This window comes from Podarcis tiliguerta (genome assembly GCF_965153285.1).
Source record: "Podarcis tiliguerta genome assembly, chromosome: 7".
NCBI classification, from domain to species: Eukaryota; Metazoa; Chordata; class Lepidosauria; order Squamata; family Lacertidae; genus Podarcis; species Podarcis tiliguerta.
This window is the reverse complement of record NC_139540.1, coordinates 38,423,337-38,441,810: the sequence shown is the minus strand read 5'-3', so window position 1 is coordinate 38,441,810 and position 18,474 is coordinate 38,423,337. Positions and strand designations below refer to the sequence as shown.

The 18,474-nt window shown below is 39.9% G+C and overlaps 1 protein-coding gene across 1 annotated transcript in view; it reads right to left on the bottom strand.

Annotated features, from left to right (window-relative positions):
- Positions 1 to 1,341: 1,341 nt before the first annotated feature.
- ALKAL1 (ALK and LTK ligand 1) overlaps positions 1,342 to 18,474 on the bottom strand; it is a 33,381-nt gene continuing 16,248 nt past the window's right edge. Inside the window, exons 3-6 of the mRNA XM_083451424.1 lie at positions 5,170 to 5,223; positions 3,753 to 3,833; positions 3,001 to 3,077; positions 1,342 to 2,019 (exon numbers count right to left, since the gene is read on the bottom strand). Coding sequence (XP_083307550.1) covers positions 3,013 to 3,077; positions 3,753 to 3,833; positions 5,170 to 5,223 — 200 coding nt within the window. The 3' untranslated portion in view covers positions 1,342 to 2,019; positions 3,001 to 3,012. The remainder of the gene's footprint in view (positions 2,020 to 3,000; positions 3,078 to 3,752; positions 3,834 to 5,169; positions 5,224 to 18,474) is intronic.

Genomic DNA, 18,474 nt, shown 5'->3' with positions numbered 1-18,474 from the left:
TTATGATTATTTAATATTATAATAGGGCCATTTTATATTATAATATAAATTATAATAGGGCCATCGTTCTGCCCGGACACTGCGGTCCAGCACCAAGGGCCTTCTGGCGGTTCTTTCGCTACGAGAAGCTAAATTACAGGGAACCAGGCCCGCCCTGTGGAACACCCTCCCACCAGATGTCAAAGAGAAAAATAATGACCAAACTTTTATAAGACATCTGAAAGCAGCCCTGTTTAGGCAAGCTTTTAATGTTCAATAGGTTATTGTATTTTAGTGTTTTGTTGGAAGCCGCCCAGAGTGGCTGGAGAAACCCAGCCAGATGGGTGGGGTATAAATAAATTATTATTATTATTATTATTATTATTATTATTATTATTAGTGTGCCATTTTCAGCACAAACACGGTTGTGAATAGTTTGGTATATAAATAAATTGACTATGCCTAAAATTAACAAGCATGTCTACAGAATTAGCACTGCCTGTGCAAATATGCACAGTTGACTTCAGTTTCACACAATATACCCTTGTTTTTATACTTAATTTTAGAAGTAAAGCACTTAATCAAGAACAGAGGAGGCTGCTTTGTAGATTTGCTTGAAGAATTGACTTTCTACAGTTTGCATCTGACACCCTGTCATCTGCACACTACAGATACTTTTCTTGTAGTCTTATCCTCATTTGCCTGTAGACCAAAGACACAGATAGAATAAGACGGAACTTAGACGTGTGGCTTTAACAGAGCAAATCAAATGGGGTGCAGGAAATGCCTTTCCTAATGCCCAGCTGAGCTTGCATAGGGGATAACTTTTTTCTATTCCGAGAGCTTCCTTTTTTAAAAAGGGGGGAGAAAAGCTTACCTCCTATTGATTTCAGTAGGAAGGAGATAAACTGTACCAGCTGCAAGACTGGCATAGTCTATTCGCTGTTCTGTGGGGAGGGGGAATCAGAAGAATAAGAGGGCTTTGGATCCTGCACATCCATGAATAACCTGGTATGTTCCTTTTTTTGTCCTATCTAACATTAGAGGAGTCATGGCAGAGGACTTTTCCACAGCCTCACAGGGAAGGCTTGAAAGGTCGGGTCTCCTCTCAAAGGGTGAACATCTGTTTCTCGCTTTTTTTCCAGAAAGTAAAAGCTAAAATGCCCTATGGCTCCTGGGATGCCCTCCTAGAGATCATAGGACTGCAGCATTAGAAAGTATGTAGAAAGCATATACCTTCAAGTATGGAATAATTACTTTAATAGTATCCAGCTGCAATATAGAATATATTTAACAGGTGTTAGATATAGTAATTAAAAGTCCCAAAATCACCCAAAGGGTCAAGAAAAAACATGAAAATACGAGATCTATATTCTTTATTCCACCCAAACTGCATTGCAGTCTTCCAGTCTTTATATTTACATTATTTGCGACTCTTTCTATAAGTGCCAGTACAAACGTAACTGATGATAATCCAAAACAGCTTTACAAATGTTTCCCAAAGCAGTGTGCATTTTTTGAGCAGTTTGTTCTGATGTGCAATAATATATATACTATGTAGGCATATATATATTTTACCAAAAGCTTCATAATATGAAATATTTTCCACAGAAAGTAAAACATCCCACTTGCAGCTTATTCAGATTTCAGTTACAGAGACTTCTGCTTTTCAAGTTAGTGCAAATAATGAAAGTAAGAGCCTGAGCAAAATGATGTACAAACAATGAAACAAGAAAACAGCAAACACACCAGCCAACTCCCTGCATATAACATTTAATTAGTATATTATTAGTAGTCTTTATATACAACATATTTAAATAAATTGGCTTATTTGAGCTATAGGCAACATATTTACAAATACAAATAAAATACGTTCCTTTCACACGAATATGGAATGTCCAACATATATGAAAATAAAATGCATCTAGTAACAAAACAATGCTGTAAATAAAAAAAAAGAGCAAGATGTCTTCTCTTTGTCTTGGGACAGATTTCAAGGCACTTTCTCGGCAAACCAGAGTTCAGGCTTAGCAGAAAAGTCTGAAACAAAAAACAGTTCACTTAGATTCCCAGCTATTGAATAATAATAGTTTCAGTAGAAACCAACGCATTTATAGGTTCTTGCTTACTAAAAAATGAAGAAAAAACAAACTTTAATGACTACAGGCTTTCCCAGTGCAAACATGAAATGCTCAGTGGGCAACATAACTGCTGGTACCACCCCACCATTGGCACATTCAACTGAAGATACATTTTGAGAGCCCTGACAAATCGGGGTTTCAGTTGTACAGAAAGTCTTTTGCACACAGAGTGGATATGCACACAGATTCTGTTCCAAATAAATGCAGATTAGCAGCCAAGTGGTGATCCTGTTCCATTTTTGAAACAAGAAATGCTGCATTTTTAATGTTGGCTTATTAGTATACCTCAGAAATTAACAAATATTTCCTGCCATCTACAAAAAAAAAAGAAAGTTGCAACTATCTCCACCGTGGAGTCATGGTCTGATATTGTTGATAACCTGTAGCGCAGCTTAAAAAGCTAGTTGTTTAGAAAACTGAAGCCATGCTTTACCTATTATATCAGTAGACTTCTCCATGGTCCTGAAATGGTGCAGAAGTAGCCCACCAGGGCCACATCAACAAGCATTTGACAAAACTGGAAAACGGCAGGTAAGTCATCTCTTTAAGTTACATAAATCTTTTTATAAATTCAAGTAGCCACAGGAGAGACTGATCAGGCTTAAAATGGTGGGAGTAGAAAGGGAGCTAGACTTTTTCTACTCTTGTCATGGCACTGATGAAAACCACATTTCCAAAGCAGGGAGTTCCAGTTCTAGTGCCAACAGAGGCTTCCTCTTGATGAAAAAAGTTGTATGTCTGATTTTCTGTGATTTTCATTGAAACCACAGTGGGGAGAAGGCAAAACTCTTGTTACTATTTGGCTTTTGAGAAAAGAAACTAATAGGAACAAACTGGTCATTAGATTATAAAGGTGTTTTAATTAAAAAAAAATACTTACATAACAGGCCTCCTATGGCTGTGTACACAGTGGACTCATTGCTAATCTTGTCAGCAATCTTGCACACCTTTTATAATCTATTTAAAACCACAAAAATGAAGTTAACATTAATCATCATGTGTTTAATTTCCTAGAGTGTAAGTCCAGTTTCATTTGCCATCAGCTGCAAAATGTAGGTGTTTTAGGGAGTTTTTTATATGTCTCCCTAGAAGGGTTGCAATAAAACAATCATTTAACAAGTAACATTCCTTGTAGGGCAGCCCAATACAAGTGGAAACAAAGGATTCATATATGTCCCCTAATGAACAGAACGTTGATGTGAACTATTGGTACTATTGTAAAGTTGAAAAGGAAGGAAGTAGTTTTCAACATACATTACATTCAGCGTGGCACTACATTCAGCTCTGGCACCAGGTGAAATATGCCACTCAAAGTTGACAGCGCTCAAGGTTGATTTAGCATAGCTCTGAACACCAGTTCCTGGGAATCTCAAGTGGAAGAGTGCCACCACACTCACTACCCTACTTGTGGTCTTCCCAAAGGACTCAAGTTTGCCAATGGAGAACAGAATGCTGGACTAGTCTAATCTAGCAAGGCTCTTCTTATGTTCTTAGTGGCAGTGGACACATGTGTATTCCATTCTCAAGAAAGACTGGGGGAAATGACTTGGTGTTAAGAACCTGCTCAACCCTGGCCTAAGACCAGACAGACAGGACAATGAAACATGGAAGTAGTTTTTAGCTGGAACTTACAGGCTGGTGTTGAACAATCCCGTGTGTTGTGATAGAGCCGGTGGAAATGCTTACTACATTCAGCTGAAAATGTAACTGGACCTGTTTGAGGATTAATCAAACACAACATTTTGATTGCATTTCTAATTCTATGGCAAACTAAATTGCACAAATAATTAATAAATAGTTAGTTCATATTTGCTTCGTCTAATATGTTTCAAACCTTTCACCAGGTACTCTCCTTGTCAAATAAGGCAAGGTAGTGGTTAATAGAAAAGGGACCTTTTCAGTGATAGAACTAGGGGTGTAGAATGTCCTGCTCAGAGAAGCTAACTTGGCACCTACACTGTGGTCCTTTTGGCATCAAGTGAAGGTATTTCTCTTCCCCACTCCTGCCCCAGCCTTTCAATCTTTAAAAATGTTTAGTGTTTTTTAGATATTTTGGGCTCCAGTTTTTCCTTAGCTTATTTTGTCTTTATTCTCCTACTATATTCAGCACTGTGGGTTAAACCACAGAGCCTAGGACTTGCCAATCAGAAGGTCGGTGGTTCAAATCCCTGCGACAGGGTGAGCTCTCGTTGCTCGGTTCCTGCTCCTGCCAACCTAGCAGTTTGAAAGCACGTCAAAGTGCAAGCAGATAAATAGGTACCACTCCAGTAGGAAGGTAAAGGGCGTTTCCATGTGCTGCTCTGGTTCACCAGAAGCGGCTTAGTCATGCTGGCCACATGACCCGGAAGCTGTACGCTGGCTCCCTCGGCCAATAAAGCGAGATGAGCACCGCAACCCCAGATTTGGCCACAACTGGACCTAATGGTCAGGGGTCCCTTTACCTTTACCTTTATATTCAGCTTTTAGGTTTATTCATATGGTTTTAATTTCTATACTATAAACCACCCAGAGAACTTCATTTCATGGGTGTGGGGTGTGTGATAAAGAGATATTGTGATAGATAAATAAATGTTCACAGTACAATTTTACTGGAGTTTCTGACAAAAATTACATATAACCATATTAATGTAATTAAAGCTGCTGGAATAATGAAAAAGAAGGCCAGTGATGGGTGATGGGTTACAACTATAAAGGCTACAAAATTTTATCACCAAGACTTTTCACACTGGCTCCTCAACTCTATTGAGCCTTTTCCAATCTATTGGGGAAAAGGCATCTGAAGATATTTAGGGAAGTTCAAAAGTTGAGAGTCACTTGCCAATGGAACAGCTAGCCTTTTAATGGGCCTTAAGATTCCATGCCCTAACCTGTGGGTCCCACTACAACCAGTTGGGAAGCAAATAGAAAAACAGCAGCCCTAAAGGTTGGACCTAGTAATTTACAATATAGGCTTCCTTCATTGGGAGAGGAGATAAGACACTCCTTTATGTAGGCAACACCTGGCAAGAGATTAAACACAGAATTGCCATCACACAAAAAGTGTTCTTACCTGTGAAATGTTTGATGAACTTGTCCTTTAAGTTGGAATCTCTTGGAAATACTTCTGGGGAGGAAAAGATATTTCATTATCAATAATGTGTTAAAGAAAAGTCTACATCAAAATATGTGCATGCACACACACACACACACACAGAGAGAGAGAGAGAGAGAGAGAGAGAGAGAGAGAGAGAGAGAGAGAGATACAGTAACTGTTTTTCAAAAGCTGTGTTGTTTTCCACCCTGAACTCCTCCTTTAGGAGGTTGGATGAGATTAAAAAACAACAACTAATCATCATCTGAGTATGACTTAGATATCACCATATGGGTTTATTAAATATAAACTGTATTTGTCCATAAGCTGTTTCAAAACTAAAACTGATACAAAATAAAACCAAACAGCAGTATTTACATAGGCATGCCATACAGAGAATATATATATATTAGTTACCATTTAAATACCAGTCTCAATACAAAAACCTTTCTGCAGATGCAGGAGCGCTTCTGTATATACAGAGATCCACATATGTAAGGCATATTCTTTATGCCAGTGGAAGCATATATTTATTTGTGGGCATAAAGCTGAGCCCTCCAATGAGTTTTTGCTGTAAACTGTCCATGAATCAGAAGACCTAAAGAGTCTGAAACAATGTGAGATGTGGGAAGTCCCCCTTTACTGTGAAGGTCTGTGAATGTTACAATACACTCACAGCAATGGTACCCCCACATGGGGAGAAAACTGGCGAGGAGCAGGCATTACCTATGTGCTATGCAGCACCCCAACACTGCAGGGGGAGCAGTATACAGCAAGAGTGGGGAGGCACCTGGTTGGGGGGGGGAGAGCACTCTTCCTTCAAGATTACTTCATTGCCTCGCTCCCTTCCAAGAAGCTGCCAGCTGCCCAATACACAATTATTTTAGCATTACATTTCTGATAAATGATAAAAATAAAAAGTACCACTAAAAAAGAGAAGTAGATATGAAATGTGTTCTCATCAGTTCTGGTAAGTTATGTTCAATCAAACAATTAAGACATAATTTGGTATTTATGGCGAATTTTTTTTTTGGGGGGGGGGGGCACAATATCCACACAGTGTGCCGTCAAAGTTGTTAGCATGGATCTTTGCTGTGCATAAATACCAACAAACTGAAACAACATTTAAGGAAACATTTTGAAGAGTGACTAACCATTATATTTTTATTATCAGCCCTACCCTCTCATACAGAAGAAAAGCAGCATGTCATTTTTATACAAAACAGAGTAGTTCTAAAACTTGGTGTTCCGCAAATAAAAGCATCTACTCTTATTTGCGCAGGCTTTATGGACTTGCATCCTCACAGTTATAGGCAAAGTTGCATTATATAAGCAAGAGTTTCATCCCTTGCATAATCCCAGTTAATAATAATAAGTAATCTTCTTTATCGGGGATTTCTTTTTTATTTCCAATGGGATCTTTCAACTTGTATGCCTAGTCTTCTTTAGATAATTAAGCATTATAGAATAAATCCTGCCCCTTAGTCCACGGCAGCAGTAGCTATGAAAAGCTGGAGGAGTGGCCATACCACTGATCTAATTCTCTGACGCTTTGGATATTGTTTTTCTTGTAGGCACCAGATGGGGCCCCAAGATTAGCTAGGTTCAGCGGCACAATGCCACACAAGACCTCCGAGTGACCTTGCAGAAATGCAATTTGTTTTTCTGCTTTAATCCCAAAGCCACTGCCTTTGGAGTAAAACTTCCTGAGGAGAGATTATTTCATGGGAAATAGCTTGAGGATGGTCCCCTTTATAGTTTAATTTGTATCTTCAAAGGAAAGCTTCTTCTTTCTCTTAGTGCATGGTGAATACTTCTCTGAGAAGCAGTGGATCATCAAAGCAGACACATATCAGGTGATAAAGCCTAACTAGCTCTTTAAAATCTGCCCCCGTGGCCTGTTCACAAAGCGATGCTTACCACATAACTGAAGCTAATAAATCTAAGCATAATTATGACAAGATGCTACCACAATTAAATAATCATGGATTTAGCGGAAGCAGACTTATGAAATGGTCACACTTGTCACCACAGTTCTCATGATCAACTGAGAATCTTGCCAAGGTGAAACCAATAAATATGTTCATAAGATAAGACCTTAGGGAAACGAAACCCATTTTAAATCACGATCTCTGATATACATGTTAAAGACTGATCTAATAGTGTTGAGTAAAGAAAACATTGCTATGGCACCTTAGAGAGACTAAGGATGCAATCCTCTACAGTCTTACTTTTGAGTAAACTGGAAGCTAACTGACTTACTGTTGAATTACATTGCAAAGGTTTTAGGGTATAACTGATTTATTGAGCCATGAGCTCTTATGAGCAAATTCAAATCTCTCTCTCTCTCTCTCTCTCTCTCTCTCTCTGTGTGTGTGTGTGTGTGTGTGTAACAAAGTGTAACAAGGTTGAGGTGATTTAATGGATATGGACAATATAAGAAAAAATATCAAGAAAACAGGATTGCAAACAATAACTCCAGTGCTAACATATTAAACATCAATACAATATATAAACTAAGTATTTGCGGAACATTAAGTAACGCAGGTGGCGCTGTGGGTTAAACCACAGAGCCTAGGACTTGCCGATCAGAAGGTCGGTGGTTCGAAGCCCCGCAACGGGGTGAGCTCCCATTGCTCAGTCCCTGCTCATGCCAACCTAGCAGTTCGAAAGCACGTCAAGTGCAAGTAGATAAATAGGTACTGCTCCGGTGGGAAGGTAAATGGCGTTTCCGTGTGCTGCTCTAGTTCGCCAGAAGCGGCTTAGTCATGCTGGCCACATGACCTGGAAGCTGTACGCTGGCTCCCTCGGCCAATAAAGCGAGATGAGCACCGCAACCCCAGAGTTGGCCACGACTGGACCTAATGGTCAGGGGTCCCTTTACCTTTACCTTTACCTTTAAGTAACCATTGGAGCACTGGCAAGTTGGGACAGCCATCCCTTCCCACCTTGCAAAGCCTCATCATTTCCACTGGAAATTTCAGAGGACTGAAGAATGGGGTGAGCGGCTTGTTGCATCTCTGATGTTGCGTGAAGCAGCAGCAATGCTTGTTCCATAACTCTGCTGTTCTGCCTCATCTCAGTGGTAGCCCCCATCCATCCACCCTCACCCATTACTAGGATTCACCCTCACTCTGCAATCAGGGCAAGCCTTAGCTTACCGTTTTCGCTTCCCAACCTCCAGGACAAGCCCTACCATTAGGCAGAGCGGGGTTACCACCTCAGGTAGCTGATTTCAGGTTGTAAATAACAATAACTATATTACTAAAGCTAGGAAGTAGAAAAGCTTGTGGATTTTTCTGCCATAGGTGGCAAAATAACTTAGCTGGTCTTGGCTAGCTAAGTTACACCTTGACCAAGATGGAGAGGGCAGAGTTCCATCTGCTTCTACACCTCAAACAGAACAATGTCTCTGATCAGTCCTGCCAACTTCACTGAAAGTGCTAAAAAAGAAGAGGCTAGATAACTCAGCCTCTGATTCCTTCTGTAGAAGGAGATAATGATCTACATATGGCTTGAATTCCAGCAGCAGATTTTGACGCACAAATTATGCTAGGCTTGAAAGCCATGACTAACGTAACAAAATATTTCCCCCCCATAAAAATCCAGAATGGCTGCAGGATCTGGTTGCTCTAACAGCTGCCTTAGATCCCCATAGTGAGTGTTAGGAGGCTTGCATTAGTGGAAAGACAGGAGATGAGTAAGGAATAGCCAGAAAGTTGACATGAGACCTTGAACCCCACTCCACCCTCCTTTGGCTTGTCCTGTTAATACATTGAGAGGGCAATCCTATGCACAATAAGCTAGTGTAAAGTCACACCAGATCCAAACCCCATTTATCAATAGGGCTGCTGCTGCTGTTCTGGCTAAACCTGGCAGAGGAAAAACAAGTCTTTTAAATAATGTTCTATGCTAGGATGCCAGGTCACATACAGTAAATGACCTGAATAGGCTCCCTCAGTGGCCCATTTTTGGAGGCCTACACTGGCCAAGGCGAGTGGGTTTTTGCCCTCCTGATCTTCTCTGAGCCAAAGAAGAATTCAGTAACATCATCTCTCATTGAGGCAAGTGTTGTTTCTGAGCCTGAGGATGACAAACTTTACCATCATCATTGCTACTAACACTACCCAGATATCATTAGTGGAACATAAGCAAATATCTACTGAGCCTTGTCTATGTTACATCCAGGGTATACATTATGGCACGGGGGAGCAAAGGGCTTCTGAGAGACCTGCTGCAAATTAGTGTTCTGAAAATCCTAAAAATAAATACGACTTTGCATATATGGTCATTCAAAAGAGTGAAATTCCATAAAACATTTGACTTTACTGGAATTATGGTGAAGGAATTTGGTAAACCTGGTGGACTCATTTTTAGTCAATTTTAACTATTTCTTCCCTCAGGTCTTATGGCACTATAATTTTGTCACTTTAAGAAAGAATCAGATTGTGTTGTTCGGTCTTCACTTTTAGTGCACATGCATAGATAATCAGTTTGTTGAGCACTGATTTCACACAAATGATTCTTCTACACAACTGAGTTGTCTGTAAATTGATCTATGGAAATTAGTACATGCTTATGATAGGACAATTGCTGCCCACACATACAAAACCTGAATAAGCTAATGTCATGCAGTGCACATGATGTAAAATCAACCCATATCATTTTAGCCTACACGTTAGATTTTACATGCGTAGATGACATTCAAATGTTCCATCCTCGCATTGGTATGTGTGGCTGGTGTACACTAACTCCTTTCCATGCAACAAGCTAAATCAGAAGAGCAATACTGTGTGATCCAGAACCTTAATAGAAGAAAGAACTTGCTGAATTAAAAGAGAATGGCTATTTTCTTCTGCATCATTGTTCAAAATATGTGGAAGTATGTTTGCTTGAGATCATCACAGGTCAATCAATAATCTATATGTTCAAGGCATGACATTTCAGAAGAGAATATGTTCCTCTATTTTGCTCATGAGGCTCTTTAGGCTCATGTTTTTTGACATTTCAAGGGGGCAAAAATGTAAATAAAAGTTCATTTTTTATTCAAATAAACAAAATAACTAGCTAAAAGTAATAATAAAAACAGCTATAAAAGCAGGAAGAATAAAATTAAGAGATAATAAAATAATAATCATAGAAGCTTTAAAAAAGAAAAGAATTTGTGGTGTAAAATACATTCCATAGTGGAATACAAGGTTCACATTTGTACCAAACATAACCAAATAACCATGAATGTTGCCAAATAATGTGCTAACCATGAGATTTGGTTATATAAATCACAAACGGTCCCTATACAAGCAAAGTTGGAGGGGTCCACATTACCCCTGGTGACACATATTTTATGAATCAGTTTTTTAGAAATTTCAATGAACATGCCTTTTTTAAACCACAGATCCTTAGAATAACAAGATGCATCCTTGAGAGATCACCAGATGAGCAACAACATTGCAATGGAGACTTGTCGGAAGCCATAAGGCCACACCTTCGTTGGTCTATACAGCTTGCTTGCTTGCTTACTTATTTATTTGCATACTACTTAACCACAGTCATCTCTAACTGGTGTGCAGAAGACTCAAATCAATGAAACTAAAAGTGAGTTAAAACAGCAAAATCAGAATTCAATTTTAAAAACCTTCTGGAATAAACAGGTCCTCAGCGCCTATGATCCCTCAGCAGGAGTTCCGTAAGACTGGGCCTACAATACTGAATACACAGGTACCGGTAGATACAAGCCATACATCTGAGCTGAGAGGGATCACTAACCGTGATACCCTCAAAGACCTCAGTGATCAAGCAGAGAAATAAGGGATCAAGGATCCCCTTTTCTCTCTTGAAAGATAGGAGAAATATTATGGAAAATTGACACCTATCTATTAGGGTCTTCCAGTTTCCACAAAGTTACGCTAACATCCACAACTAAGGTACTCTGGAAGGCCTGTACCTCCCTTGCGGCACTCAGTTTTTATCATCAGTGACACAGATAACAGGGGAACTGAGCTCACAATGGAAGTGTTGGTGTATGTGGGTGTCAGCATGGGACCAGGGAGAAGAAATTACATTTTGTAAGTAACAACATACTGCTAATTCTATGGAAATGTAATTTCTCTCCCTCAATGAACCTTGAAAACATAACTGGACCACTGAAAGCAACAGAGCAACAAGTAGGGAGCCTTTAAGGTAGATATCAGACATTAGAAATGGCAGTATCTATAAACCAGTGGGAGAACATTTCAACCTCCCAGGATATTCTGAAACTGACCATAAAGTGGTCATTCTAGAAAGAGAAAATTCAAAAGAAGAAAAGAACATGAAACAGCTGAATTATGGTTTATCAAGAAGTTCAATGCCATCTCTTGTGGGTTAAACAAAAACTAATAAGTTTTGTTACATCATGTGTCAATTAGCTTATCAGTGCCAGAATAGTAATTTTGCTAGCAGACTGGATTCAAGATGCTTCTGAAGGGTATAGGTATAATCCAAACCATCAATCAAACAAATTTAATACCAGTATGCAGACTCACAAGGGCTTAAGGAGGGTTGAGGAATATCAAGCAGAGGGCAATCCTCATGTTACAATCTTAATTTCAAAATACAGTGATCCTTATTATTTTCTGATACACCCAATAGTCAATACAAAAAACTTTGGAATTTCTACATATGCGACACACCGCCACATTTTCAACGCCTCAAATTTCATACCACTTGAACTAAAAGTTCCAAAGTTCATGCTTATTTCATAAGTAAAACTTCAAAACTCATCTGTTCTCCATGAAAAACAGCCATCCCATTATTTAACACACTATGTGGTTAGTGTTCTATGACATGCACCATGGTTAAATTTCACAAACACTGAGGACTGGCAACCACACAGTAAGTTGAATTTCTCACCAATACAGACGCACACCTGCTGTTCTTAAATTTAAGAAACCTGGAATGAACAGCACAAAGCTAATGAGCTGCATGTGCCCCCCCCCCAAGGCAGTTGTATGTCTTGCACTATCCTTGAGTTTCAGATCTTTCCCCTTAAAGTCACTGTATAACATTTGAAGCTGTATTTAAAAAAGAAAGGCCGGGAGGAGAAAAAGTGATGCCTGACTGTCTGGAAAGCCTGAAACCAGAAGCCATATAAGTCAGACTCAATGTTTATTTTCAAAGCTCAAAACTTCTCTAAACTATCATAACAATTTTGAATACCTCTCAAATGAGTTTGCACATCCTGAAAAAAGTAAAAGAGGAAACCCATAGATGGGGAAATGATAGAAAATGGGGGAAAACGTAGCTGGGGTAAAACATTTCACAGGATTTACAGAGAGGAGTTAAGGAAAGAGCTAATATATGGGAATAGTAAGGATGGTTGAAAGCAGTGAGCTGTGCTTTTTCAGAACACAAAAATCTGACAAACAGGTTTTGAAGGATGGGATGCCAAAATAATGATGGGAACTAGACAGTATTTATATATTGATATAAACTAAGGTGACAAATCTTTGCTAGTCCTAGTAGAAATATTTCCCACTATTCTTAAGCACAGTAAAACAGTAATGGAGTACACATTTTTCAGCCTGCAAAAGTAAAAAAATGATTAAAATGCAATATCCGTTTTCTTTGACACTTACTTTCAAAAATATTTCAATTACCATAATAAATCTTGTTCTGAAATGTTAGCCTTTTGTTGCTAAGCTTGAACAGCAGATGTGAATAAGACAGGGCTGGACCAAAATATTTGATTTCCTGAGAAAGAGCGGGAAATAGTGCCTCCCATTCTAGTCAAGGTGAGGTGGAAGCCAGAGCCAGCCAAGTTATTTTGGTGCTGGATAAAGAAAGTCCCTACCCTCCAATCCCTGGCTCAGCAGTAAAAATGCAGTAACTGATGGTTTGCTGCCCTTTCATGACACCCTAAGTCAGCTGCTTGCTCCAGGGTCCCCAAGTGACAATGCCAGAGAGGGTATTTATCTTGAACCCATTTAACCCATTTAACAGAAACAAATCTGAAAAGCAATACAGTCATACCTCTTCTTGCAAATGCTTCATGTTGTGTTTTTTCGGGTTAAGAACGCGGCAAACCCGGAAGTGTTTACTTCCGGGTTTTACCGCATGCATACACACAGAAGCGTTCTGCGCGCTTCGCACATGCGCAGAAGCACCACTCTGGTTACAGACTTTTTGGGGTGCGCATGGCACCTCGGAATGAGTTGTGTCCGCAACCAGAGGTACCACTGTAGTTACTGGTCACAAGTTAATATCCAGAAAATTTAATGCTATGTTTACAAGCAGAAATCCATTATTACGAAAAGCTCACTATTTCTCAGGAGAAATATGATCCATCAATATAGGCAGCTGCCAGTTTAGTCCTTCAAGTACTTCTCTGTCATGAGTTCTTGTAATATGACTTACACTGGCAGGGTGTATTGTGGCCCAGATCCAACTAAGATTTACAAAGATCCCACAAAAAGAGTCTGAGATCATTGCATTTCATAACAGTAAAATGTCATACAAGAGAAGACCACCACTAAAGCAATTTATAGGGGGGAAAAGATAATTAAAAAATTGTGGCAATAAAAGAGTTAGTGGTTTAATTGTGGAACAAAAAATATAGTTATTTTTTATTCATTGTAAAATTAAAAATGTTATTGTGCTTTGGCAGCAGCGCTGCACATGACACTTTCCACAAGGGCCAACATTGATGCCGAAATCCAGCATCGCCTGAGCTCTGCGAGTGCAGTTTTCTCCCGACTGAAGTGCAGAGTATTTGAGGACCAGGACATTGGCAGGGAAACCAAAATCCTTGTTTACAAAGCTGTTGTACTACCAACCTTACTGAATGCTTGTGAAACGTGGACCACTTATAAATGCCATCTCCAACTCCTCGAAAGATTCCATCAACGGTGTCTCCGAAAAAATTTACACATCACTTGGGAAGACAGACAAACTGATGCCAGTGTAGTGGAAGAAGCACAGATCACCAGTGTTGAAGCAATCATTCTTCAACACCAACTCTGTTGAACTGGTCATGTTGTGTGGGTACCTGATTTTCAGCTTCCAAAGCAACTACTCTATTACAAATTTTAAAATGGAAAGCGTAATGCTGGTGGTCAACAAAAGAGGTTCAAAGACTCTGTCAAGGCAAGTCTTTAAAAATGTAGTATAAACACCGACAACTGGGAAACACTGGCCTGCAAGCGCTCCAGTTGGAGAACAGCCCTTACCAAAAGTATACTGGGCTTTGAAACGCTTAAACTCAGGACGAAAGGGAGAAACACGCTAAGAGGAAAGTACGCTTGGCAAACCCTCACCATGATCAACTCCCACCCGGAAACCAATGTCCCCACTGTGGAAGGACATGCAGATCCAGAATTGGCCTCCACAGTCACTTACGGACTCAATTTAAAACCATGCTTATGGAAAACAATCTTACTCGGCTATGAGTGATCGCCAAGGAAGAAAGCACACTACACACAAAACACACTCAGTCTGCTATAATCCTGACTGAATGATTTCAAACAAACATGTGTAGGATTGCTAGAATCATGGAATTGTAGAGTTGGAAGTGACCCTGAGGATCATCTAGCCCAACCCCCTGCAGTGCAGGAATATGCAGCTATCCCACAAAGGGATCAAACCTGCAACCTTGGTATTATCAGCATCACACTCTAACCAACTGAGCTATCCAGGTTAGGAGATGGTACTGTATCTTTCTACTGTATCTTGTAGAAATATTAGACAGAGATGAAGCCATAAAGATCGCAAACACTTTACTATCCGAACTGTACAATGTTCATGCAGAACCACCTACGAACATTTGTAAACTGTTTGAATTCTTTAAGCCAAACATTTCAGAGAATGTCCTTACAATAGGAAGGATCTACTTGAAAGCTCCCTTAAACGAAATTTAATGAAAGGATAGTGAGACATACTGTACTAAAACATGCCTGTTCCTTGATTGTGTTAATTATTTTGGGGGCCGGACCAGGTGGTGAAGGAAGCAGCTGGTGCCAGAATGTTTCAAGGATAAAAACAAAGAGAGAGGTTTGCTGCCTGTTTCTGTCTACAGCAGAATCAGGTCCTCAAACTTTCATTTCAGGCTTTTGCCATATTTTTCAGGAGCATTTGGGGGCAAATACCAAACCTCAAGGGAGAAGAGACGCCATGAAGAAAGAAAAATAAAGAAAAAAGGGGGGGTGAATTCACGCTTTCACTGCTACGGTAAGCCCTTCCTCCAAAAAACTATTTTGGGTGTAAAACCACAGCTTCTGAAACGTCTACCTGGAATTCACTGCCTTCAGAATGGGGTGACAAATTTGGAATAAACACTTCAGTCCATTCCTAGACAGGAGGCAAATATGTAGCAGTGCGGAGGCAGAACAGAATTGGCTTCTGTTTGTAGTGTTATACTGCCTCTAATAAGTTAAAAAGCAAAACAAGAGAACAAATGAACACCCATATCCAGCAGAATAAATTCTACCAGGTCATTTGACCCAGGTTTCAAAAACATTCAACAAAATAACCATTAGAGGTTATAGGATGGGTCAAATCATTCTGGTCCACCTACAGGTTTCTGCAAGTCAGGGCCAGCAGCTTCCATTCACCAAGCAGCAGAAGCTAGCAGCAGTTCATTGTGTATAGATCACTTCCACAGCATAAGAGACCCTGGGTATTTATCCAATCTTTCCTCATTTTTCTTGGAACTTGTGCGAGTGCAGAACTTGGAAGACTAAGCCTGAAATCTTTGCAGTACTCCTATTACAGCGGTACCTCGGGTTACAGACGCTTCAGGTTACGGGCTCCGCTAACCCAGAAATAGTACCATTGCTTCAGGATGAGAACAGAAATTGTGCAGTGGCAGCGCAGCGGCAGCAGGAGGCCCCATTAGCTAAAGTGGTACCTCAGGTTAAGAACAGTTTCAGGTTAAGAACGGACCTCCAGAATGAATTAAGTTCTTAACCTGAGGTACCACTGTAATTTCATTTGGACTTTCTCAGCAGCATTTCTCGGTCAATTGTACACCATGAGTTTTACCATATTCTACAAATGTGCTACTTAATATTAAATATATATTTTGAAGATGTTATATTCTGAAGCACATTGCTTGATTAAAAGAATGGAAAAAGCCATTTGTTTGATGGCTACAAACATTTGTTTAATGGCTATTTGGTCTTTTGAACAACATTATTCTGAAATAAATGCAACTGTTAGAGAAATATTTTATTCTTTTGTAAAACATTTGGGAATATAGAGACACCACTTAAGATGAGAACAAGATTGTGTAGGATTGCACAATGCTTTATATAGGTTCTCAGCAACTTAGTAGGATCAGCATAGTAAGGTATATTGGATTTGTAATGATTTAATTTGCTTGATTGTGGGACAAGCAGCTGGAGGCTCAAGCAGATAATTACAGCCCTAAGCCATGAAGTAATCCATATGTGGGGGGGTTGTAGAACAGTCACACATGATAGGAAGCTTAAGTTAGAAATCAAGTTAAGCTGACATTCACAACACTTTTTAGTAGTACAAACTTCAGTGAATGATTAGCATTTAGGTATTCAGGGAGTTTGAAAATGCATAATACTATTGTTTCCTGAAAGGCGGAATAAAAGACCTTGCAGTAGGAGGGGAGGCACATGACTGATATTTCTTTGGCAGGAGGGATGAATGGTCACAGGGTCAAGTTTCTAAATGCTTTCCCCAATAGGCACATAAAAATAAAAAGTGCCTGCTATTTAAACAACCCCTCCCTCCAAAAAAGATCCCAGGATGCACTTATGGCAACCTAAGACAATTTCCCCTCACATTGTCTTTATTCTGAATGCCTGTCTCTCTAGGGTTGTTGCCTTGAAACCCTAAAAATAAGAAGTGTTTGCAAAAAGTACCACATATGCTTTCAGTTCAAGCCTAATGAACATATTTAGCATCCTACATATAATTATCCTGAAGCCTCTTGACTGAGTCCGTGTTGGATTGTGCCTACGTGAAAATATTTGACAGGCAGCAGTGGAAACTTTAGCCCTAAATATTATTAACAACACAGCAGAGATACTTTTCCTTTGGCAAGCAATTGTTACTCAAATTAGTAATGAATATTTCTAAGAATAAATGGTCCACATCAATCAGTGTACATTCATTCATTTGCCTGGCTACGTATCAAAAACATGCCTTTCAGCCAGACATTGTGCAGTCCAGTTCAACCAAATTCCTTTTCTGCCTCTGTAGGCTTCCTCCCTTGTCCCTATAGGTTAACATCTTGTTGTTTTGATGATCATGTTCTGTGCTGCCATTTATAAAAATTCTGTCTTTGCTTCCTCTTTTCCTTACTGCACCAATCCAGGACGAAAACATCCACACACATTTCTTGCAGCTGACTAGCTGAGTGCAAGTTTTCCATTCATAAAGTCCAAGCTTCTAGAGTTATTTCAGACAGCAGGGCTGAGAAAGAGCTTTCAAAGCTCTCACCAGTCAATATAGTTAGCACTTTGGGTACATCAGCCAATGATCCAAGTTTATACAGTATATGTTAACCTTAAGCTAATATCTCCAGCTTTCCATTCCCCTCTATATTATCCTACTACGGTGGTGAAACAGCCCACACCCATCACAATCCTATGCATGTTTACTGAGAAGTCATCTGAATTCTATGCAAGTGTGTATATGATTGCACCTTTGCTCTATCCAATGTTTAAGGTAAAGGTAAATGGACCCCTGACCAACAGGTCCAGTCGTGGCCGACTCTGGAGTTGCGGCGCTCATCTAGCTTTTATTGGTCGAGGGAGCCCACGTACAGCTTCCGGGTCATGTGGCCAGCATGACTAAGCTGCTTCTGGCGAACCAGAGCAGTGCACGGAAACGGCGTTTACCTTCCCGCCAGAGCGGTTCCTATTTATCTACTTGCACTTTGTCGTGCTTTCGAACTGCTAGGTTGGCAGGAGCAGGGACCAAGCAATGGGAGCTCACCCCGTCACAGGGATTCGAACCGCCAACCTTCTGATTGGAAAGTCCTAGGCTCTGTGGTTTAACCCACAGCGCCACCCGCGTCCCTTAATCCAATATTTAGCTGTTAATTTTAATGGACTATTCAAACTGATTTAAATGTTTCTTTTATCCCTCCATTACTTTATTTCCCCTGGTACAACAGACACGTTGTCTGCTGTTTAGTCTTCTTACTTTCTTTCTTTCCATCTTGCTGCTCTCTATGTGTAGAACACCCTCTGTGTTGTTTTCATACAGGTAAACAAGATAGAGAACTGTGTTCTCACTCTAGGCATACTTGTTAGTTTCTAAAGTTATATT